This window comes from Phyllopteryx taeniolatus, chromosome 8 (genome assembly GCF_024500385.1).
Source record: "Phyllopteryx taeniolatus isolate TA_2022b chromosome 8, UOR_Ptae_1.2, whole genome shotgun sequence".
Classification (NCBI taxonomy): domain Eukaryota; kingdom Metazoa; phylum Chordata; class Actinopteri; order Syngnathiformes; family Syngnathidae; genus Phyllopteryx; species Phyllopteryx taeniolatus.
Window position 1 is genome coordinate 21,864,104 of NC_084509.1, and position 25,586 is coordinate 21,889,689.

The window sequence follows — 25,586 nt, forward strand, 5'->3', positions numbered from 1 at the left end:
TCTCAAAACACTTGGTCCTCTCAAAATAATTCTGACTTCGGTACTGTTCAAATATCCTCCAGTTTTAAATGTTTCTAAGATGTTTTTCCTTTCTTTGGTTTCAAATGCTTTTATTCATGTAAAGCACATTGAGTTACCTTGTGTATGAAATGCGCTACATAAATAAATTTGCGTTGCCATGCTTTGCTTTGCTTTCTCAGTGGGAAGTTCCCACTTGGAGCACTTTTTAAAAGTGCATATAATATGTGAAACGCCATTATGAAACAAAAGAAAGTTTTTTGAACAAACATAACCTCTAAAACGGTTCAGTTGTTAAGATTTGTTCAATTAAATGTGTGAAATTGTTAAGAGACTTCACTGTTGTGCCAAGATGTCAAACAGAAAAGGGGAAACACAAACTTTATTTTTCTTAAGTTGAGCATTTTATTTGAACACGTTTCTCCTTATTTACCCGGTGCTTGCTCTTATTGTGAAATGCAGCCCTACTTTTATTTTGTAAATGAGAGATCTATTGAAGATCTCTGTGAAGACTGGGGCAAACTGGTCCGCGCAGACTTTGATGCAGGATGGGGACACAAGGTCTGGGCCTGCCGCTTTTTAAATCTTTTGTTGTTTGAAAATGGGTCTAAAAAAAAAAGGGAAAAACAATAAGGATTTTAAAAAAAACAAGAGGCTGGGGATGTATAAGATTGTACAAGTGTGCAGGGCTGTGTTTGAATGATGGCTGGCATTTTGTTTGAAGATGAGTCTTGCATCCTGTTCGTGGATGGTCAACGCAGAAATCAGAGGTGTGATTGTGGTCGGTGGTGTGGGTGTGGGGTGCGAAAATCCATCCATCCATCCATCCATTTTCTACCACTTATCCGAGGTCGGGTCGCGTGGGCAATAGCTTTAGCAGGGACGCCCAGACTTCCCTCTCCCCAGCCACTTCCTCCAGCTCTTCCGGGGGGATCCCGAGGCGTTCCCAGGCCAGCCGAAGGACGTAGTCTCTCCAGCGAGTCCTGGGACGTCCCCGGGGTCTCCTCCCGGTGGGACGTGCCTGGAACACCTCACCAGGGAGGCGTCCGGGAGGCATCCGAATCAGATGCCCCAGCCACCTCATCTGGGTCCTCTCGATGTGGAGGAGCAGTGACTCTACTTTGAGATCCTCCCAGATGACCGAGCTTCTCAGCCTATCTCTAAGGGAGAGCCCGGACACCCTGCGGAGGAAACTCCTCCTATGCCAGAGTTTTTGCTTCAGCGACCACCAAAGCTGCATTCCGCTTGGCCAGCCTTCTTCAGCTTGACGGCATCCCACACCAACGGGTTGCGGATTTCCACCAGGACAGGCACCAACCACCTTACGGCTACAGCTCTGGTCGGGCACCTCAGCAATGGAGGTGCGGAACATGGTCCATTCGGAATCGATGTCCCCCGCCTCCCCTGGAACATGAGCAAAGTTCTGTCGGAGGTGGGAGTTGAAACTCCTTCTGACAGGGGATTCCGCCAGACCCTCACAATACGTTTGGGCCTTCCACGTCAGACTGGCATCTTCCCCCACCATCGGAGCCAACTCACAACCAGGTGCTGATCAGTTGACAGCTCCGCCCCTCTCTTCACCCGAGTGTCCAAGACATGCGGCCGCACGTCCGATGACACAACCACAAAGTCGATCATCGAACTACGACCTAGGGTGTCCTGGTGCCAAGTGCACGTGTGGACACCCTTATGCTTGGAATGGAATCCCCAGCGGGAGCGCTCTCCAGCACCCCCTCAAAGGACTCCAAAAAGGGTGGGTACTCTGAACTGCTGTTTGGTGCATAGGCACAAACAACAGTCAGGACCCATCCCCCCGCCCGAAGGCAGAGGGAGGCTACCCTCTCGTCCACCGGGGTGAACCCCAACGTACAGGCGCTGAGCCGGGGAGCAATAAGTATACCCACACAATGCTCGGCGCCTCTCACCGTGGGCAACTCCATAGTGGAAGAGAGTCCAACCCCTCTCAAGAGGACTGGTACCAGAGCCCAAGCTGTGCGTGGAGGCGAGTCCGACTATACCTAGTCGGAACTTCTCGACCTCACACACCAGCTCGGGTTCCAGAGAGGTGACATTCCACGTCCCGAGAGCCAGCTTCTGTAGCTGGGGATCGGATTGCCAAGGTCCCCGCCTTCGGCCACCGCCCAGCTCGCACTGCACCCGACCCCTATGGCCCCTTCCACAGGTGGTGAGCCCAGCTAAACTGTTTTTCCATTTTGCTGCATAGTTTCTCTCTGCAATGTTAATTTTTTTAGTCAGCTGGTTTCTGGTGCGATTATACAGGGCCCTGTGCCCGCTTTGATATGTGTCCTCCTTAGCTTGGCGAAGTTGCTTAAGTTTGGCAGTGAACCACGGCTTGCTTTTATTGAATGTGCGAAATGACTTTGTTGGTACACACGCATCTTCATAGAAACTAATATAGGATGTGACAGTCTCCGTATATTCATCCAGGCTTCCAGCTGAATTTTCATAGACACTCCAGTCGGTGCAGTCTAAACAGCTTTGAAGTTCTATCTTTGCTTCGTTGGTCCACTTTTTCAATGTTTTCACTGTAGGCTTCGCGCATTTAAGTTTTTCCTGTATGTTGGTATTAAGTGAATTAAGCAGTGATCAGACGAGCCCAGGGCTGCGTAAGGTATGGCACGGTATGTGTTATTTAGCGTAGTATAGCAGTGGTCTAAAATTATATTTTCCCTGGTAGGACAGTCGATGTGCTGCTTGTATTTAGGGAGTTCGTGATTGAGTTTAGCTTTGTTAAAGTCCCCTAAAATAATGAGAGGTGAGTCCGCGTGTTTTTTTTTCAATTTTGTTTTCTTGTTCAGCGAGCATTAGCAGTGTGACATTCGTGTGAGCTTGAGGCGGAATCTAAACACCGGCAAGTATGAAAGATGCAAACTCACGAGGCGAGTAGAATGGCTTACAGTTCAAAAACTCAAAATGTGGGCTGCAGTGTGTTGAGCTCTGTGATGTCCGTACACCATTTTTCATTGATATAGAAGTCTTTTGTTTTCCCCGATAACTCCATTACTCGGTCTGCCCAGGTGTAGATGGAAGCCAGGAAGCATGACGGCGCCATCGGGGACAGCCTCACAAAGCCAAGTCTCCGTAAAGCACAGGGCGGCGGAACGTCTGAAGTCTTTACTGGTCTTCATCAGAAGATGAAGCTCGTCCATTTTGTTGCCTCGGGAGCATAGATTCGGAAATGCCAATCTGTATCCTCTCGCGGAGCTTCAGTTGGATGCCGGGTCGCTTCCCTCTGTGGCCTCCGTCTCCATGCCCCAAAGACCGCAGTCGCTGCTCCGGTGAGTAACTCGGGGAAAAAACTGATGGGATTTGCGGAAGTTGGTGAAAGAAAGTCCGGAGGAGACTCCTTGATGTAAGTCGCGGAATGTCTCCATAGACGAACGAAAACACAAAAACATAAACAATATTAGAGAGTGCGAAACCGAGGCGTCCACACAGGTATGCGCCATCTTGGAATGGGACTGCACTTCATCCTAGAACACCTCGACGGCGCAGGGACCTACTCGAGGATCCTGTCCGTGAACTTCAGCTCTGCGTTCAACACCATCATCCCTGAACTCCTCACCTCCAAGCTTCTCCAGCTCAGCGTCTCGCTTGCCATCTGCCAGTGGTTTTACAGCTTCCTGATGGGCAGGACACAGCAGGTGAGGCTGGGGGAGGCCACCTCATCTACACGCACCACCAGCACCGGGGCGCCCCAAGGTTGTGGCCTCTCTCCACTGCTCTTCTCTCGTTACACGAACGACTGCACCTCAACGCACCCGGCTGTCAAACTCCTGAAGTTTGCAGACGACACCACAGTCATTGGCCTCATCAAAGACGGTGATGAGTCTGCGTATTGACGGCTGGAGCTGTGGTGAGGCCGACACAACCTGGAGCTGAACAATCTCAAGACTGTAGAGAGTATTGTGGACTTCAAGAGGCATCCTTCGCCACAGTTGCCCCTCACGCTGTCCAACTGCCTTGTGTCTACCGTCGAGACCTTCAAGTTCCTGGGAATGTGTGTTTGAATGATGGCTGTCATATTGTTTTGATAAGTATTCTCTGAGGAGAGTGAGTCACTTTCTCCTTTCATCTTTGTGATGGGGAACTGGGCACTGAGAGACAGTCAAAACAAGTCATCATAATAATTAAAGCATTTATTCTAAAATACTGCAGAGCAGCAGGCTCACACTCATACAGGAGCACAAACACAGAAACACACATACTAAATTCCGATTAATTAGTTTCACAGGAAGCCAAATGAGCATGTTAGACCCTGACATGGTGATAATTACACTGCGACTCTGCGAGCAAGGAAGAATATCAAATATAGAGTCTGATCCTGCTCATAGACACATCTTCTTCCTGTGATATTATCATTTATTGCACGAGATGTTTGAGACAAATTACAATGATACAAACAGTGTACATTTCCATATTCATTATTACAGTGAGAAAGTAAAATATTGAATTTCCACTGCAAATGCAACAAAAAAAACAACTAATCACTTTAAGTCGAACTTGAAGAGCTGTAGGCTGATTAAATATTTGTACTGTATCATTCAAATATACGTATTCTGATAATATAAGTAATATCACAAAGACCACATCTTTTTCAGCCTTTGCATTCACTGGAATTTTTAGGTGAATAAAATTGATTATGTTTCATAAGCAAAAATGGTTTCCTACACTTTCTGTTCATGTTTTGGTGTGGTATGGTCAGTGGCAGTTCTAGCATGAATGGGGCCCTGTGCGAGACCCTCTTTGTCCCCCCCAATCCCACCAAAACACACATCCCAAATCACAAAAACACAGTGGAGTGAATAAAGCAACAGCAAAGAATAATTGAAATGAAGGAAATGGAGAATTATAGCAACATACATTTTACATTGCACAAAGGAAACAAAAACCTAAGGGAATGTTATTTCAAATAAAGAATAATTTAGAATTTGTTTCCTCGTATGTTTGGTTTTTCCTTATAACAATTACATTTCGTCATTTTCTCCATGCAAAACCATTTTTGCATTACATAAAAGGTTATCGTTGATTTCCTGATGGAACCCACTCCCCACAAGCAACCAATAAGAGTAGACTGGGTTGTTATTCGCCGACCCAGCCGGTCACACAAGCTGGTCTGGCCGATAGATGACATTGGCTTGCTGTCTGCCTCAGGGTAATGTCACCGCCTTCCTCTGACAGAGGGGCTGCAATAAGTTTCGGGCCCCTGGGCACGGACTGGGATTTCCCTGACGCGGGACCTGAAAGCCTGGTCAGTTTGTTGTCACATTTTTGTCGGGCCATTTATACATTACTCGTGCACTCACTGTAGTAGTCTCACCACGCTGCACTATTTCCATATCTGCTGTTGACCAATACTGGCCACTCATGTGCCTAAGGAGCATCTGAAATATTTGCACAATCGATATTGTCCCAGATTATCGCACTACTAGTGATTTTAAACTGTATACATTTCTTGAAGTCTCGGCACCCTTTGCCAATGGTCATTGTGGGCTATTGCTCTATTAGTCATTCAAACTGCTCTAATCGCTAGAGGACTCTGCATCTTTTTGCACAATTGTCAAAAAAAATAATAATTGTACCGGCATTACCAGATTACATGCAACCTTTTATTGCTTAGTGACTGTTTTTCTCAATGTCTTTATGTCTCAGAAGTAGTCTGTTGTCGTACTAGAGCGGCTCCAACTACTGGACATAAATTCCTTGTGTGTTTTTTGGACATCCATCCATCCATTTTCTGAGCCGCTTATCCTCGCAAGGGTCGCGGGAGTGCTTGAGCCTATCCCAGCTATCATCGGGCAGGAGGCGGGGTACACCCTGAACTGGTTGCCAGCCAATCGCAGGGTACATACAAACAAGCAACCATCCACACTCACATTCACACCTACGGGCAATTTAGAGTCTCCAATTAATGCATGTTTTTGGGATGTGGGAGGAAACCGGAGTGCCCGGAGAAAACCCATGCAGGCATAGGGAGAACATGCAAACGCCACACAGGCGGGGCTGGGGATTGAACCCAGGTCCTCAAAACTGTGAGGCAGACGCTCTCACCAGTCGGTCACCGTGCCGCCGTTTTTTGGACATTCTTGGCAAAATAAAGATGATTCTGATTCTGATATTGATGTTTACTTCATCATCCGCAGACCTGTTTGCTCTGTAGGAAAACTGCAGGGGGTCCAGCAGGGGACCTGTGATGCTCTTGAGGCAGTCCAGCACGTGGCATTCAAAGGACTTCATGACCACAGATGTCAAGGCGACAGGCCTGTAGTCATTCAGACCCAAGATTGTAGGTTTCTTGGGGACTGGAATGATGGTTGAGCATTTGAAACAGGATGGTACTTTGTACAGTTACTGAGATCTATTGAAGATCTGTATGAAGACTGGAGCGAGCTGGTCCGTAGACTTTGAGGCAGGATGGGGACACAAGGTCTGGGCCTGCCGCTTTGTTAATCTTTTGTTGTTTGAAGATGGGTCTCAAAAAAAAAAGGGAAAAACAATAAGGATTAAAAAAAAACAAGAGGCCGGTAATGTATAAGATTGTACAAGTGTGCAGGGCTGTGTTTGAATGATGGCTGTCATATTGTTTTGATAAGTGTTCCCTGAGGAGAGTGAGTCACTTTCTCCTCGCATCTTTGTGATGGGGAACTGGGCACTGAGAGACAGTCAAAACAAGTCATCATAATAATTAAAGCATTTATTCTAAAATACTGCAAAGCAGCTGGCTCACACTCACACAGGAGCACAAACACAGAAACACACATACTGATTTCCAATTAATTAGTTTCACAGGAAGCCAAATGAGCATGTTAGACCCTGACATGGTGATAATTACACTGGCACTCTGGGAGCAAGGTAGAATATCAAAAATATCCTGCTGATAGACACATCTTCTTCCTGTGATATTATCATTTACTGCATGAGATGTTTGAGACAAAATACAATGATACATAGAGTGTACATTTCCATATTCATTATTGAAGTGAACTGCAAATGCAACAACCAAAACAAAAAACAAAAAAAACTAATGAATCAGACTTGAAGAGCTCTAAAATATATGTATTCTGATAATATAAGTAATATTACAAAGACCACATCTTTAGTGATTAGTAAGTACACTTTTTGTCACGTATGGAGAGGAGCTGGACCCAAGAGCAGGCGGAGGCAGATAGATTGTGATGAACAGTTTATTTTGGAATGTAATGGAGGTGTTCCTGCGTGCGTTGGCAGGCAGTGGCGTGGACAGGCGGCTGGCTTGGTGGCAGGAGTGATGTGGGTCAGGAACACAGGAGAACACTGAGAACAAGGAAACACGAGTCAAAAAAGGGAACGGAGAATAGTGTGGCTTACTTGAATCAAGCGGGCCGTGGTACCGCTAGAAGTAACTGCAATACTTAGGGGAGGATTTCCAGGAACAGGCACGCTTATATGCAGGTGGTGATGTGGCGTATTTGGAGACAGGTGCTGAAACAGAGAGGGGAGGGGGGAGAGAGAGAGGACGCAAAGCGCCATCCAGGCTCCAGTAAGGGAACTGCAGGGCAGTACATGACACTTCTATTCAACATTTGATCGTTTGACTTTGTGTATTTCACATTTTTAGCATTTAGCACAAAGCAGCTCTCTGCCATCTGATGCCTTAACATGATGAAATGGAAAAAGTCCACTATTTACAACGATTTTGACTTAAACTAAATACAGTAATGGAAAACATTGTGAGACAAACCTTGTTTTTTTTCAATTTCTTGTTTATTTTAATGCTTGCATGGTACCAATAAAGGTACATTTGCTGAAGAATACATACAGCCAAAATATTATTTTACATGCATAATTGTATTCACAGTAAATTTTTTTATTATCAAGAACACTATGAAAAATGGCTTCATATCAGCTCTTAAATGAAATGTCCTTCAACAAACATGCCTGATATTCATGAGATTCCTCCATGGTGACTCGAAAGCTTCCTGCGATATTATGTGAGGCCCTGTGTAAAATGCAAGCAAGGTTGCCTGAAGAGTCTATGAGTTCACATCTGGAGAAACCCATATTACTCGATTACTGTTGTCTTTTCACCACAGTCTCTCATTACAACATTGCAATGTGAGGAAACCAAGCTGTCCCAGCATTTTCAAGTCATGGCGGTCTCATTACAGCCGATTGTTGGTAATCGAGTTCCTTTGATCTGGGAGCTGACGGGAGCTGTGTTTTGCTGCAGTTCAAACAATGTTCTCTCTGCTCCCTCAGCACCTTCTGAGAGTCCCGTGGTAGAGCTGGAGCTACCGCCTGAGAGAGAGACGGAGAGAGAGCGTGAGCAATGCGGGTAAGTTGTAGACAGAGACTTAAAGTAAGTGACTGCTGTTTAGAAGCCAGTCTGAGGTTGAACCAGAAGGGGATTAATTCAGACATTTCATTCAAAACCATTCAAAATACTTACGGTAATTCATACCAACCAGTGTTAACTCATGGTAGAGGTTCCCTAAGAAGGAGCCCTAAAAAGAAAACCATATGGAAATATAATGATATACACTCACATTCTCTCTCTGTCGAGGGATGCTCCAATTTAATGTTATAATTATAAAAAAATGTTTTTTTAACTATTCAGCTGAAAACCAAACACCTCTATTGATGTTGTGTTGAGCCGATAAACTGCCACTTCCTCATTCATTAACTTGACCCATTACTACCAATATAGTATAGTGTGCAATTGGCCATCAAACTATGCCCATATCTCAGAAAAATACATCTCTGAAGTGTAATGTGTTTTGTGTTATTTTGCGCTGCCAGGCAGCAGTGAACCGGACAGGGTCCACTACCCCGTGGCCCCTTCCTAGCTGGCCAGTGCTGAGAGTTTTTTTCATAGAGCTTTGCTAACGTTACAAAGAACAGAAAGAGTGATACAATTTCTCTTCATAAAGGTGAATAAAGTTGATTATGTTTCATAAGCAAAAATGGTTTCCTACACTTTCTGTTCATGTTTTGGTGTGGTATGGTCAGTGGCAGTTTTAGCATGAATGGGGCCCTGTGCGAGACCCTCTTTGTCCCCCCCAATCCCACCAAAACACACAACAAATCACAAAAACACACTGGAGTGAATAAAGCAACAGCAAAGAATAATTGAAATGAAGGAAATGGAGAATTATAGCAACATACATCTTACATTGCACAAATGAAACAAAAACCTAAGGGAACGTTTTTGCAAATAAAGAATAATTTTCAATTTGTTTCCTAGTATGTTTGGTTTTTCCTTATAACAATTACATTGTTTCGTCATTTTCTCCACGCAAAACCATTTTTGAATTACATAAAAGGTTATCGTTGATTTCCTGATGGAACCCACTCCCCACAAGCAACCAATAAGAGTAGACTGGGTTGGTATTCGCCGACCCAGCCGGTCACACAAGCTGGTCTGGCCGATAGATGACATTGGCTTGCTGTCTGCCTCAGGGTAATGTCACCGCCTTCCTCTGACAGGGGGGTTGCGATAAGTTTCGGGCCCCTGGGCACGGACTGGGATTTCCCCGATGCGGGACCTGAAAGCCTGGTCAGAGTTTGTTGTCACATTTCTGTCGGGCCAATTATACATTACTCGTGCACTCACTGTAGTAGTCTCGCCACGCTGCACTATTTCCATATCTGCTGTTGACCAATACTGGCCACTCATGTGCCTGAGGAGCATCTGAAACATTTGCACAATCAATATTGTCCCAGATTATCGCACTACTAGTGACTTTAAACTGTATACATTTCTTGAAGTCTCGGCACCCTTTGCCAATGGTCATTGTGGGCTATTGCTCTATTAGTCATTCAAACTGCTCTAATCGCTAGAGGACTCTGCATCTTTTTGCACAATTGTCAAAAAAATAAATAAATTGTACCGGCATTACCAGATTACTTACAACCTTTTATTGCTCAGTGACTGTTTTTCTCAATGTCTTTATGTCTCAGAAGACAATAAGGATTAAAAAAAAACAAGAGGCTGGAGACGTATAAGATTGTACAGATGTAAAGGGCTGTGTTTGAATGATGGCTGTCATGTTGTTTTGATAAGTGTTCCCTGAGGAGAGTGAGTCACTTTCTCCTTTCATCTTTGTGATGGGGAACTGGGCACTGAGAGACAGTCAAAACAAGTCATCATAATAATTAAAGCATTTATTCAAAAATGCTGCAGAGCAGCAGGCTCACACTCACGCAGGAGCACAAACACAGAAACACACGTACTAAATTCCAATTAATTCGTTTAACAGGAAGCCAATGAGCATGTTAGACCCTGACATGGTGATAATTAAGGAGGAGGAGCCCTAAAAATAAAACAATATGGAAATATCATGATATACACGCACATTGTCTCTCTGTCAAGGGATGCTCCAATTTAATGTTATAATAAAAATAAAAACAATGTTAACTATTCAGCTGAAAACCAAACAGCTCTATTTATGTTCTGTTGAGCCGATGACCTGTAAGGAACTGCCACTTCCTCATCCATTAACTTGACCCAGTACTACCAATATAGTGTGGAATTGGCCATCAAACTATGCCAACAACTCAGAAAAATACATCTTCTCTGAAGTGTAATGTGTTTTGTGTTATTTTGCGCTGCCAGGCAGCGGTGAACCGGACAGGGTCCACTACCCCGTGGCCCCTTCCTAGCTGGCCAGTGCTTAGAGTTTTTTTCATAGAGCTTTGCTAACGTTACAAAGAACAGAAAGAGTGATACAATTTCTCTTCATAAAGGTGAATAAAGTTAATTATGTTTCATAAGCAAAAATGGTTTCCTACACTTTCTGTTCATGTTTTGGTGTGGTATGGTCAGTGGCAGTTCTAGCATGAATGGGGCCCTGTGCGAGACCCTCTTTGTCCCCCCCAATCCCACCAAAACACACATACCAAATCACAAAAACACACTGGAGTGAATAAAGCAACAGCAAAGAATAATTGAAATGAAGGAAATGGAGAATTATAGCAACATACATTTTACATTGCACAAATGAAACAAAAACCTAAGGGAATGTTATTTCAAATAAAGAATAATTTAGAATTTGTTTCCTAGTATGTTTGGTTTTTCCTTATAACAATTACATTGTTTAGTCATTTTCGTATTCGCCGACCCAGCCGGTCACACAAGCTGGTCTGGCCGATAGATGACATTGGCTTGCTGTCTGCCTCAGGGTAATGTCACCGCCTTCCTCTGACAGAGGGGCTGCGATAAGTTTCGGGCCCCTGGGCACGGACTGGGATTTCCCCGATGTGGGACCTGAAAGCCTGGTCAGATGACAAGCTGAGCCAGCTGAGCCTGTGCAACCAGGCCACCGTCTGGTTTGGGCCCTTCTTGGGCCCCTTTATCTCAAGGACTATGTGACTGACTTTCTAAAAACTTCAGTCAGTGCTTTGCCTGTAATGTGGCAGAATAACGCACAAGGCCAAGGTTATGCGGGTAAACTGGCAATCTACCTGGTATACTCAGCTAGGGAATGCTTAGTTCTGGCCCTTATTTGTATGTGTTTTGTTGTTAGCTCTAGAAAGGCGGGGCTAACCATTCTGAAAAAAATAGATACTTGGTGGTTGGACAGGCTGATGATAGACAAGTGACTGGCTGGCAGGCTGACGGCTGGCAAAATGGTCGCAGACAGCCAAAGAACAAACATTTTATGCTGGATCATTTGCTGGTCAGTAGATTGTTATGGAAAAGGATTTGTGTCATGGCAGAGCTACTGCAGGTGGTCGCAAATGCATGATGTGGGGGCAAATGCAAACAAGAATAATCATTAAAAAAAAAAACAAAAGTGAACTGAAGCAGTGGAACTAAATGCACTCAGACTACGAACACGATACACTGTTGGACAGGACATAAGTTGGGGCAAACAGTTGATAGGTAAAAACAAGCAGCATGGCAGACACAGGATGCCATTAAGAAGTTTCATGGCTTAATTTAGTTTCATGTTTTCCCTATCCTATAATTTGTAATGTATCAGCGGCCCGACAGAGACGTGACAAAATTGGCAGCATGTTACAATGGAATGTTCTGACCCAGCAGTTGAGAATCACTGCAGTTAGAGTGTCAAGTAACTTCATAATTAGTATAATAAATTAAAATTAAATTAAATTAAATTCTGAATCAAAGGTTCAGCCCTTGCTAGCTCTCAATAGTCAGGCTAAAAAAATTCAATATAGGAACTGTAGATAAAGATAAAAAGAAATACCGGCTTCATTCACATAGATTGATGATCTCAGTCGCAGAGGGGATCAAAGCCCAGAGATGACAAAAGATAAAAGAAGTCCACTGGTGATAATCTTGCTCCCTTACAAATCCAAATAAATGGACATTTCTGTCCAATACACCGGAGGCACTCACCCACAAGACTGTCACAGAGGTTGTTGATATGTTGATAAATGGTTCAAAAACTGGAACAGTCATACCACATTTTTTCACACTGTGGAAATATACAGAAAAACTATAGTTATACAATTTTTTGAATGTTTAATCTTAGACCCTAGATTTAACTTTATATTGTTCCATCTTATTTTTGAATGACCAAACTCAATTCCCTTCAGTAAATATCAAGTAACTGTAACACTAGCCATATCAAATACAATGGCAAATGGAGTCCACATCACCTGTTGTATAAAATACAATCTGATTGAATTCTGGAGTCTTGGCTCTTAAGAGGGGACGACACATACTGCTAATTGGGCGGAATCCCCCATGTTAAAAAAAACAGAAAAACATGTTGGCGGTGTGGGACAGACAACACGTCTGAGACAGGCAACAGGTAATACCCAGATAAAACTACAAGACAAATTTGCTCTTTCACGATTGCACTGTCAGACTTCTGTAATAAAATCTTGTATTCCGATACCACCACATCCCGTTATTTTCCGATCATTGGGCTTTATCTCGTCAACTCAAATGCGACCGGATACACTCGTTACCGTGGCGATGACCACACGAGTAGAGCGTGCTGACTTTGTATTATCAGGACAAAATGGGTGAAAACGTGTGGTGATGGTCACGGGTGCTCAGGAGAGGAGAGGACATTCGTTTAAGGCTTGCTTGAGGTATGTTCACGTACTTTTAATACGATACGGCTCACAAGCAGGCAATAAAATGTTATGTAGCCTAGCAAGCTATTAAAAATAAAGTAATTTAATTACAATAATTTAGCACCCATTATTTCTGTCATGTTGTAATGTTGGTTTGACTTGACTGATTAGAATACACGATCTGACCAGACCAGTGATTTCCAACCTTTATGGAGCCAAGGAACATATTTTACAATTGAAAAATCTTACGAGCCGTGCTTTGTCTGGTCCCTCACCTAGGACCTGTTTGCCATGGGTGACCCTGCCAGGGGCATAAAGCCACAGACAACTTAGCTCCTAGGATCAATGGGACACACAAACCCCCCACCACGATAAGGTGGGGTAAGCATAAGCATGTTTAAGCATAAGGGTGTGTCCACATGTGCACTTGGCACCAGGACACCCTAGGTCGCAGTTTGATGATCAACTTTGTGGTCGTGTCATCAGACTTGCGGCCGCATGTCTTGGACACTCGGGTGAAGAGAGAGGTGGAGCTGTCAACTGATCACCACCTGCTGGTGAGTTGGCTCCGATGGTAGGGGAAGATGCCGGTCCGACGTGGCAGGCCCAAACGTATTGTGAGGGTCTGCTGGGAACGTCTCGCGGAATCCCCTGTCAGAAGGAGTTTCAACTCCCACCTCCGACAGAACTTTGCTCATGTTCCGGTGGAGGCGGGGGACATCGAGTCCGAGTGGACCATGTTCCGCGCCTCCATTGCTGAGGCGGCCGACCAGAGCTGTGGCTGTAAGGTGGTTGGTGCCTGTCGTGGCGGCGATCCCCGAACCTGTTGGTGGACACCAACGGTGAGGGATGCCGTCAAGCTGAAGAAGGAGTCCTATCGGGGCTTTTTGGCCTGTGGGACTCCTGAGGCAGCTAGGCAAGCGGAATGCAGCTTTGGTGGTCGCTGAAGCAAAAACTCAGGCATGGGAGGAGTTCGTTGAGGCCATGGAGAAAGACTTCCGGATGGCTTCGAGGAAATTCTGGTCCACCATCCGCCGTCTCAGGAGGGGGAAGCAGTGCACCATCAACACTGTGTATAGTGGGGATAGGGCGCTTCTGACCTCGACTCGGGACGTTGTGAGCCGGTGGGGAGAATACTTCGAAGACCTCAATTCCACCGACACGCCTTCCCATGAGTGAGTAGAGTCTGGGTTCTCTGAGGCGGGCTCTCCTATCTCTGGGGTTGAGGTCACCGAGGTGGTTAAAAAGCTCCTTGGTGGCAGGGCCCCCGGGGTGGATGAGATTCGCCCGGAGTTCCTCAAGGCTCTGGATGTTGTAGGGCTGTTGTTGTCCTGGTTAACACGCCTCTGCAACATTGTGTTGACATCGGGGACAGTGCCTCTGGATTGGCAGACTGGGGTGGTGGTCCCCCTATTTAAGAAGAGTGGGATCAGGGGGATCACACTCCTCAGCCTCCCTGGTAAGGCACCAGGACACCCTAGGTCGCAGTTTGAGGATCGACTTTGTGGTTGCGTCATCGGACTTGCGGCCGCATGTCTTGGACACTCGGATGAAGAGAGGTGCTGAGCTGTCAACTGATCACCACCTGGTGGTGAGTTGGCTCCGATGGTGGGCGAAGATGCCGGTCCGACATGGCAGGGCCAAACGTATTGTGATGGTCTGCTGGGAACGTCTGGCAGAATCCCCTGTCAGAAGGAGTTTCAACTCCCACCTATGGCAGAACTTCACCTACGTCTCAGGGAGGCGGGAGACATTGAGTCCGTGTGGACCATGTTCCGCGCCTCCATTGCTGAGGCGGCCGACCGGAGCTGTGGCCGTAAGGTAGTCGGTGCCTGTTGTGGCAGCAATCTCCGAACCTGTTGGTGGACACCAGCGGTGAGGGATGCCGAAGCTGAAGAAGGAGTCCCGGGGCTGGATGAGATGGGCCCGGAGTTCCTAAAGGCTCTTTATGTTGTGAAGCTGTCCTGGTAGACACACCTCTGCAACTTCGCGTGGACATCGGCGACAGTGGCTTTGGATTGGCAGACTGGGATGGTGGTCCCCCTTTTTAAAAAAGGGGACCGGAGGGTGTGTTCCAACTACAGGGGGATCACACTCCTCATCCTCCCTGGTAAGGTCTATTCAGTGGTCCTGGAGAGGTGGGTCCGTCGGGAAGTCGAATCTCAGATTCAGGAGGAGCAGTGTGGTTTTCGTCCTGGCCGTGGAACAGTGGACCAGCTCTACACCCTTGGCAGGGTCCTCGAGGGTGCATGGGAGTTCGCCCAACCAGTCTACATGTGTTTTGTGGACTTGGAGAAGGCTTTCGACCATGTCCCACGGGGGGTCCTGTGGGGGGTGCTTCGGGAGTATGGGGTACCAAACCCCCTGATACGGGCTGTTCGGTCCCTGTACGACCGGAGTCAGAGTTTGGCCCGCATATCCGGCAGTAAGTCGGACTCGTTTGCGGTGAGGGTTGGACTCCGCCAAGGCTGCCCTTTGTCACCGATTCTGTTCATAACTTTTATGGACAGAATTTCGAGGCGCAGCCGAGGCGTAGAGGGGGTCCGGTTTGTTGGCCTCAGTATTGCATCTCTGCTTTTTGCTGATGATGTGGTTCTGTTGGCTTCATCAAGCCGTGACCTCCAACTCTCACTGGAGCAGTTCGCAGTGTGAAGCGGCTGGGATGAGAATCAGCACCTCCGAATCTGAGACCATAGTCCTCAGTCGGAAAAGGGTGGCGTGCCCTCTCCAGGTCGGGGATGAGATCCTGCCCCAAGTGTAGGAGTTCAAGTATCTTGGGGTCTTGTTCACGAGTGAGGGAAGAATGGAACGGGAAATCGACAGGCGGATCGGTGCGGCGTCTGCAGTGATGCAGACTTTGTATCTGTCATGAACATGGTTAGGGCGACGGCGAGGAACGCAAGGGAAGAACATGGTGGACGCAATTGCAGGGAAGCAGGGAGGCAAGGCAGGAGTGCGGGAATCTCAAAATAATAATATTTAATCACAATGATAAAACAACAGGCGACTATGACAAAAACAACTGGCGACTATGACAAAAACAACTGGCGACTATGACATGGCAAGACATGTGACAACGACAATGAACCCACAAGGACTGAAAGAACCCAGGGAACTAAATACAAACAAATTGACGAGACAACGAGGAACACCTGGACAAGACACGAGTGGCTGGAGAGAGCTGATTGGTCGACACAAAATAGACGAGAACAGGTGGACACAACAACCTAATGAGCACACGACAAACATGGAACACAGGAAAACATGGAACAAAACTAAACACAACCCAAACCCAAAACACAGACCATGACAGTACCCCCCCTCTAAAGGAACGGATCCCAGACGTTCCCCAAACAACAACCAAAAAGTCATCAACCCAGGGTGGGCGGAAGGGGGCCTGGAGGAGGGTACAGAGTCCACCCCTCAGGTCAGTCTGGTGGCCATCCAGGCCACCCGAGGTGAGGTGCTTGGCTGAGCGGTTCAGGAGGTCGTCCAGGACGCCAAGCACCAGGGTCTTTACAGGGCCATTCAGGCGGACGGCCACGGTGCCGAACCCAATGGTAATGCAGGGGCCAGGCAATAGGGTTGGGTGGCGGCCGCTGGACGAGCGCCGCCGGAGCGTGGTCGGGTGGCGGCCGCTGGACGAGCGCCGCCGGAGCGTGGTCGGGTGGCGGCCGCTGGACGAGCGCCGCCGGAGCGTGGTCGGGTGGCGGCCGCTGGACGAGCGCCGCCGGAGCGTGGTCGGGTGGCGGCCGCTGGACGAGCGCCGCCGGAGCGTGGTCGGGTGGCGGCCGCTGGACGAGCGCCGCCGGAGCAAGGACGGGTGGCGGCCGCTGGACGCGCGCCGCCTGAACATGGACGGGTGGCGGCCGCTGGACGAGCGCCGCCGGAGCAAGGACGGGTGGCGGCCGCTGGACGAGCGCCGCCGGAGCAAGGACGGGTGGCGGCCGCTGGACGAGCGCCGCCGGAGCAAGGACGGGTGGCGGCCGCTGGACGAGCACCGCCGGAGCAGGGTCGGGTGGCGGCCGCTGGACGAGCGCCGCCGGAGCAAGGACGGGTGGCGGCCGCTGGACGAGCGCCGTTGGAGCAAGGACGGGTGGCGGCCGCTGGACGAGCGCCGCCGGAGCAAGGACGGGTGGCGGCCGCTGGACGAGCGCCGTTGGAGCAAGGACGGGTGGCGGCCGCTGGACGAGCGCCGCCGGAGCAAGGACGGGTGGCGGCCGCTGGACGAGCGCCGCCGGAGCAAGGACGGGTGGCGGCCGCTGGACGAGCGCCGCCGGAGCAAGGACGGGTGGCGGCCACTGGACGAGCGCCGCCGGAGCAAGGACGGGTGGCGGCCGCTGGACGAGCGCCGCCGGAGCAAGGACGGGTGGCGGCCGCTGGACGAGCGCCGCCGGTGCGGGAGCCTGGCGCAGCTGCCGAGGAGCCGGAACGGGAGCCTGGCCCAGCTGCCGATTAGCCGGAACGGGAGCTGCAGTCGCTTCCTCAGCCTGCCGCCATTGAGGTGTGGGAGTAGAGGGTATGGGAGTGGAAGAGTGCACAAGGTCTCGGGAAGGTGAACTAGGAAAAATGGCTGGTACTGAACATGGCTTGGGGGCAGGTTTGACTAGACGTGACTTAATAGGATCCGTGGAACAACGTGTGGGAACAGGTGAAAAATCAAGTGATTTGTGAACAGGGGGGAAAAAATGAGGGGGCAAAATTTGACCTTTACTTGGGCACCTCCGTTGGCCACCACGCGGCGGTCCCGGGTAGATGGCCAAACGGGTGCCCAAGAAAAGGTCCGAGGGAAAGGGTTTGGACTCACTGGGGTTGGAAACGTGGAAACGTGACAAAAACTGACGAGGACGGGATAAACTAGGGAAGGAACCAGAAAAATCTAAATCTGTGTCAGAGTCAGAATCCGACAGGAGGTTAACTAAATCAGGGCCATCTTCACAATCAGAAAAATCTGAATCTAAAGAAACATGTGGATGTACAATAGTAGGGCATGGTGAATAACTAGGACAAGTGGGGGGACCCGAGGAAAAGGACAGAAAAGACTGAATGATAGGGCTTACTGGAGGACGGTAGGTATGGATGGCAGGCTGAGGACGGTGGGAGGCAGTTTGGTGGCGTCCAGGGTGACGCCATGTTCTTCCCGCTGGGTCCTGTTCTGGTCGGTTCATTCTGTCATGAACATGGTTAGGGCGACGGCGAGGAACGCAAGGCAAGAACATGGTGGACCCAATTGCAGGGAAGCAGGGAGGCAAGGCAGGAGTGCGGGAATCTCAAAATAATAATATTTAATCACAATGATAAAACAACAGGCGACTATGACAAAAACAACTGGCGACTATGACAAAAACAACTGGCGACTATGACAAAAACAACTGGCGACTATGACATGGCAAGACATGTGACAATGACAATGAACCGACAAGGACTGAAAGAACCCAGGGAACTAAATACAAACAAATTGACGAGACAACGAGGAACACCTGGACAAGACACGAGTGGCTGGAGAGAGCTGATTGGTCGACACAAAATAGACGAGAACAGGTGGACACAACAACCTAACGAGCACACGACAAACATGGAAGACAGGAAAACATGGAACAAAACTAAACACAACCCAAACCCAAAACACAGACCATGACAGTATCGATCCGTTGTGGTGAAGAAGGAGCAAAGCCAAAAGGCGAAGCACTCGATTTACCGGTCGATCTACGTTCTTACCCTCACCTGTGGTCATAAACTGTGTGATGACCGAAAGAACAAGATCCCGGATGCAAGCGGCCAAAATGAGTTCCCTCCGCAGGATGTCTTGGCTCTCCCTTAGAGATAGAGTCGAGCCGCTGCTCCTCCGCATTGAGAGGAGCCAGATCAGGTGGCTCGGGCATCTGATTAGTATACCTCTCGGACGCCTCCCTGGTGAGGGGTTCTGGGCACGTGTCACCGGGAGGAGACCCCGGGGACGACCCAGGACACGCTGGAGAGACTATGTCTCCCCCGGCTGGCCTGGGAACGCCTCGGGATCCCCTCGGAAGAGTTCGAGGAAGTGGCTGGGGAGAGGGAACTCTGTGCTTCCCTGCTGAGGCTGCTGCCCCCACGAGCTCGGATAAGCGGAGGAAAATGAATGAATGAATGAATGAATCTTGGGAGTGAGGAAGCTGAGAGTGAGATACAATCAGAGTGTGAGACAGAGAGAGAATATGTGCATCAACAAGCACCGGACCATTAAGTTTGTGTTGTTGAAAAAAACATTTCCCTGCTCAATATGTGCATGCATGCACATGTGTACGCATGTGACTTTATTTTAATAACATTAAAATTAACATCAAATTAATGTTTATTTAACAGGTACGATATGTACAACCTTGCTTTAAACAATGGGGAAAAACTTCAGTTAATTGGCATTCTTCGTGCCTGGTCAGGCTTTAGAGTAAAATGAAAAAATGCACTGAATACAATAAGAATATCATTAATCAATGCAATTAATAAATAGAATGCATATCTAAATAGAGTAAAGCAATTTAAACAGTAGTCTACAGTATGTGTACCTCTTCATTTTTAACTAAAGACAAAAAAGCAAGGGAGAGGAATACACAACATTTCAGCAACTCAGTATATAAATAACATTTATTATAATAGGCTAATGTTGCTGGCTTGGTTGGTTTTGTGCTGTGGTAAATTCAAATAACATTAGCCAAAAGCATACATTCAACTCCAGGCTGCTACAATAATTCATCAAGTTAGCCTACAACACTTCTTCACCAGAGGTCGTACCAATAACTCAATGTCCGTGGTAATAGTTTCTTGCTCATTCTATCGCTTGTCGGGTGGATGCTGGTTACTTCTAGCTCATGGTGTTTATCAACAAAACTTATTCTTGACGACTGGTTAGCACATCTGCCTCACAGTTCTGACGACCGGGGTTCAAATCCCGCCCCTGCGTGTTTGTAGCTTGCATGTTCTCCCCATGCCTGCGTGGGGTTTCTCCTGGTACTCCGGTTCCTCCCACATCCCAAATGGGAAGGATCTGCAGCAGGTTAGGGTGATTAAGGATAGAATGTGTTGACTGGTGCCAGTAGTGTGCTGGACAGATGGAAAGAATACTTTGAGGAGTTGATGAATGAGGGAAATGAGAGAGAATGAAGAGTAGAAGAGGCAAGTGTAGTGGACCAGGAAGTGGCAATGATTAGTAAGGGGGACGTTAGAAAGGCATAAAAGAGGATGAAAAATGGAAAGGCAGTTGGTCCTGATGACATTTTTGTGGCAATATGGAAGCATCTAGGAGAGGTGGCTGTGGAGTTTTTGTCCAACTTGTTCAACAGAATTCTAGCGGGTGAGAAGATGCCTGAGGAATGGAGGAAATGTGTGCTGGTGCCCATTTTTAAGAACAAGAGTGATGTGCACACAATGATGTTATGGGAAAGAGTCGTGGAGGCTAGACTCAGGACAGAAGTGAGTATTTGCAAGCAACAGTTTGGTTTTATGCCTAGAAAGAGTACCACAGATGCATTATTTGCCTTGCGGATGTTGATGGAAAAGTACAGAGAAGGTCAGAAGGAGCTACATTGTGTCTTTGTAGATCTAGAGAAAGCTTATGACAGAGTACCCAGAAAGGAACTGTGGTATTGCATGCGGAAGTCTGGAGTGGCAGAGAAGTATGTTAGAATAATAGAGGACATGTACGAGGGCAGCAGAACAGCGGTGTGGTGTGCTGTAGGTGTGACAGACGAATTTAAGGTGGAGGTGAGACTGCATAAGGGATCAGTCCTGAGCCCCTTCCTGTTTGCAGTGGTGATGGATTGGCTGACAGATGAGGTTAGACGGGAATCCCCGTGGACCACGATGTTTGCAGATGACATTGTGATCTGCAGTGAAAGTAGGGAGCAGGTGGAGGAACGGTTACAAAGATGGAGGCACACACTAGAAAGGAGAGGAATGATTAGCCGAAGTAAAACAGAATATATGTGCATGAAAGAGAGGGGTGGTGGGGGAAGAGTGAGGCTACAGGGAGACGAGATAGCAAGGGTGGAGGACTTTAAATACTTGGGGTCAACCGTCCAGAGCAATGGTGAGTGTGGTCAGGAAGTGAAGAAACGGGTCTAAGCAGGTTGGAACGGGTGGAGGAAGGTGTCAGGTGTGTTGTGTGACAGAAGAGTCTCTGCTAGGATGAAGGGCAAAGTTTATAAAACAGTGGTGAGGCCAGCCATGATGTACGGATTAGAGACAGTGGCACTGAAGAGACAACAGGAAGCAGAACTGGAGGTGGCGGAAATTAAGATGTTCAGGTTTGCTCTAGGAGTGACCAGGTTGGATAAAATTAGAAATGAGCTCATCAGAGGGACAGCCGAGGTTCGATGTTTTGGAGACAAAGTTAGAGAGAGCAGACTTTGATGGTTTGGAGTGAGTATATTGGTAGAAGGTTGATGAGGATGGAGCTGCCAGGCAAGAGAGCGAGAGGAAGACCAAAGAGAAGGTTGATGGATGTCGTGAGGGAAGACATGAGGGCAGTTGGTGTTCGAGAGGAGGATGCAGGAGATAGGTTTACATGGAAAAGGATGACGCGCTGTGGCGACCCCTGAGTCAACTTCCAAACTTTAAAAAAAAGTTGCTTCTTCCCCCACAAATCCAGCATATCGCTTCCGGTAAACAGTTGACAGATTCGCTAATTATGGTCACGTGGTCACAACGAAATACAGTAATCCCTCGTTTATCGCAGTGGTTGGTTCTGAACTACCCCCGCAACAGGTGAAATCCACAATATAGTAGGGATGTTACGGTCCAGCCTCTCTACTTGAATCTGATTCGACCAAATGAAGCAGAGGAGTGGCAAAGCACTGTTTCGACACTTGGTTCAAACATGCGGAAAATCAGGTGATCACTGTGAACGACGCCTCCAACGTCACAGCAGTGTTGAACTGGATGGGCAAGTCTATAGCTCATTCAAAACCCCTTCAAATGTGTCAGAATCTATGGTGGCTTTTTTGAGAGATTTAAAGCGTTATTGATACAGTACATCGCAATCATTTTCAACAAATAAGCCAGGGAGGGATACAAATATTTACATTACAAATCCAGTTCTGAGGAGTTCATATGTTCTCCCCGTGCCTGCATGGGCTTTCTCCGGGTACTCCGGTTTCCACTCACATCCCAAAAACATGCATGGTAGGTTAATTGAAAACTCAAAATTGCTCGTAGGTGTGAATGTGAGTGCAAATGGTTGTTTGTTTATATGTGCTCTGCAAATGGCTGGCGACCAATTCAGGGTGTACCCCGCCTCTCGCCGAGAGTCAGCTGGGATAGGCTCCAGCGACCCAATGAGGATATGCGGAATGAATATTGAAATAGTGATACACATGCATCGAGATGCTGTACTGTCAATACGAGACAAAGGAGCCTTTTATGTCCACATTACTTTTCAAAAGGCAATGAGGTCAGCTGACCCAAATGAAGTGCGTAAAAGCTTTGGATTAATATGAAAAGTGCTATATAAATAAATTTGAAGGTGCTACACAAATACATTTGATAGTGATAAATAAATAAAATACTTGATATTGAAAAAAAACATTTTATTCCTTGTAATAGGTATTTTAATGAATGTTATTTTCTTTTTTTTTTACAATTGTTTTAGGCTTGGGAAGCATTTATTTTACCACCAAAAAATTACAGCATACATTCAAAATCCTGTGATATGACAAATTACGCGATATGAATATGAAAAATAAAAACCACACTGCACTAAATCCGCAATAGGTGAACCGTGTAGTAGTGCGTGTAGTTCATACACAGCCTGTCGCAGCGGCCTGATGGAGAAAAAAAAACACAGCGCTCATTGTCTTTATTTGACCGCAATTTATTTGATAACAATTTAAAAGTGAATTATTAAGTATAACTGATTCGGATGCCTCCCGGACGCTTCCCTGGTGAGGTGTTCCAGGCACGTCCCACCGGGAGGAGACCCAGGACACGCTGGAGAGACTACATCCTTCGGCGGGCCTGGGAACGCCTCGGGATCCCCCCGGAAGAGCTGGATGAAGTGGCTGGGGAGAGGGAAGTCTGGGCGTCCCTACTAAAGCTATTGCCCCCGCGACCCGACCTTGGATAAGCGGTAGAAAATGGATGGATGGGATGGAACTGTATTGATTCATTTTATAATCTTTGCTTTGGTTATCATCTTCGTTGGGGGGGATGGGCCACAGCATTGTTGCTCCCTCAAGAACCGCCACTGGAAGGAAGATGAATGAGTTGGTCAGCGTTCCTTTCGATTTATTGCCACTAACATTGTGAGCAGAGTCAGTAGTGAATTTGTAACATTGACAGCCTCAGGAATTACGATAACGTATGTGATCAATCATTTTGAAGTATTCTTAGGTGATGTTGTATGCTTGAAAATTGCGACAGGAGCAACACAAAAGATGCCATTGGCGATTCCCCCACCCACCTCTCTCAAATTCCTCATGAATTGTTGGAGTGGACAACTGACAGCAGGCCAGTCCGGTTTTGAACTTTTGGGCAGTGAAACTCGTTTGGCAGCATGGTGGAGAGTGCAAAAAAAGCAAAGAATGCAGGGGGGAGAACTATAAAAAAAGCGAAGTCCAAAAGGTTTGCACCCAGTTCATCAGTGTCCAAGTCCTCCGGTGCAGAAGTCTCTCGGCCCCGTCGGAACAAGGCGCTGTGTGTGCTACACAAACATGGCACCTGTCCTTCAAATGCTGGCGCTCATGCTGGCATCTGTCTTTCTGCAAAGTGCGTCATCGGGTCCTCTCAGTGACACGTAAGTAGAGCCAATCGAGACGCGACTGGTCCATGGAATCATCAGAGGTTTGTTATCTGCACGACGTGTACGTTTAAAGTTGACTGACCTCTATTTTATCATGTAATTTGGCGTTTTTGTATCGACAGTTTACATTGTAGTACCGACCAATCAAGTTTGTCATATACTTAGTTAAGGGCCTCAATATTCAATGCAACACAAATTCAAACCGAATTAATTCACTATGTCCTTTATTTCTCATTGGCAGCAGCGTGTAAGTCCAGTGATTTGAGGCTGTGGTTACAATTGGGAAATAAAACATGAGAAATAACTTTGTCAAATCCGGCCTCGCCTGTGTGGAGTTTGCATGTTCTCCCCGTGACACGTTTCTTTCAATTGTACACGATAAACAGATGTCTGACATTTCACTCTTCAATATTTTGTTAAATTTACTGTCTCGAAAATATTCAGGTTATGTGACACCGAAGTTGTTTCCCAGCGCAATTTTTGTCTTCTCTCCATCCGTGCAGCATCTTTGCGGTGACTGTGAGCTCCCAGGTGAGCGGAGGTGCGCAGGAAACCTTGTGCGCCGTCATCCAGGGCCCCACGGAGCTCGTCACGTTGACTGTCACCTTGGACATGGACTCTGGCAGCACTGTCATCCTGGAGAAGAAGGTCAAAGAGGACTTTTACCAGTGCACGAACTTTCAGGTCTGTCATCAACCCAAGTATATTTATTTACCTATCCAGCTATCCATTTATCCATCATTATGTACCAAATTATGTATCTGGCGCCATGAATGAAAAGCTATCAGTACGGCTCTTTGGCAAATAATTGCTCTGGACTGTGTCCTACCACAGCAAGTTGTTTTGAAACCAAAAAGCGCCCCTCACAAATTTTGGGAGCTATCCTTTGTTATGTAATAACAGCCTCATTTGCATTGTGAAAACAAGTGAACGTATGCTTGTGAGTATAGAGTGATTTCATAGTTGACCCCGCAAAGTGGTTTGCTGTTACAACACAGGGCCTTTTGCAATTAAAAATTTTAATAAAAATTACATTTAAATTAAAATTAAAATGAAATTACAATCTCTCTGTTGTCCTCTCTGTCTGACGTGTGTGATTCTTGGCGCCGTAGGTCCCAGCAGTGCGCACTAATACTGTGGCAACCATAAATGTCACTGTTAAAGGGGAGAGTGACTCCATGAACAAGAAGACCAAAATCCTCATTGTGCCCGCCGCTTTTATCCACATTATCCAGACTGATAAAACTGTCTACAAACCTGGACAGACCGGTAAGTATCACCACAATCAAAATATTCAGAGTTGAGAACTGTTTCGAGGTAGAATAGCTCGTTGCTGTATAACCAGCCTATCTCTACACTGTATAACAAGACATTTACAATAGTAGTAATTCTGTAATAATTCTGAGCCAGAAGAGCCGATTGTAGCCTCAATTTATTAATGTATTATTATATAATTAATAAACTAGTTAACATTTAGAATTATGTATAATAAGTAATAATTAATTAATATTAAAAAATTTAATTTAAATAATTATTATTAATATGAATTAACCCTCTCCTTGACTTGGAGGAAGGTGTAAGATATTAAACATATTATTCCATTTTATTCCAGGACTGTCAAAATTTACAGCGATGTGCAGTATTTAAGACAAACACACCACAAACCACCAAGATATATTTAGCATCAGAAACGTAGATCTCTTTTCATAGCAACTACTGGATGTATATGTTTTCATATGAAATA

General features: G+C 46.8%; 1 protein-coding gene across 6 annotated transcripts in view; it reads left to right on the plus strand.

Moving 5' to 3' along the window:
* The window catches only part of LOC133482230 (alpha-2-macroglobulin-like protein 1), a 58,617-nt gene that overhangs the window by 5,186 nt on the left and 27,845 nt on the right, over positions 1–25,586 (plus strand). The window contains exons 1-5 of one of the 6 annotated variants that reach the window (XM_061782145.1): positions 2,068–2,200; positions 3,057–3,317; positions 8,278–8,353; positions 24,346–24,526; positions 24,955–25,111. In XM_061782145.1, coding sequence (XP_061638129.1) covers positions 3,218–3,317; positions 8,278–8,353; positions 24,346–24,526; positions 24,955–25,111 — 514 coding nt within the window. In that variant the 5' untranslated portion in view covers positions 2,068–2,200; positions 3,057–3,217. Of the gene's footprint in view, positions 1–2,067; positions 2,204–3,056; positions 3,318–8,277; positions 8,354–21,178; positions 23,837–24,345; positions 24,527–24,954; positions 25,112–25,586 lie in introns of those variants that run through there. The other 5 variants (XM_061782143.1, XM_061782144.1, XM_061782146.1 and 2 more) reach the window with 5 other exon arrangements.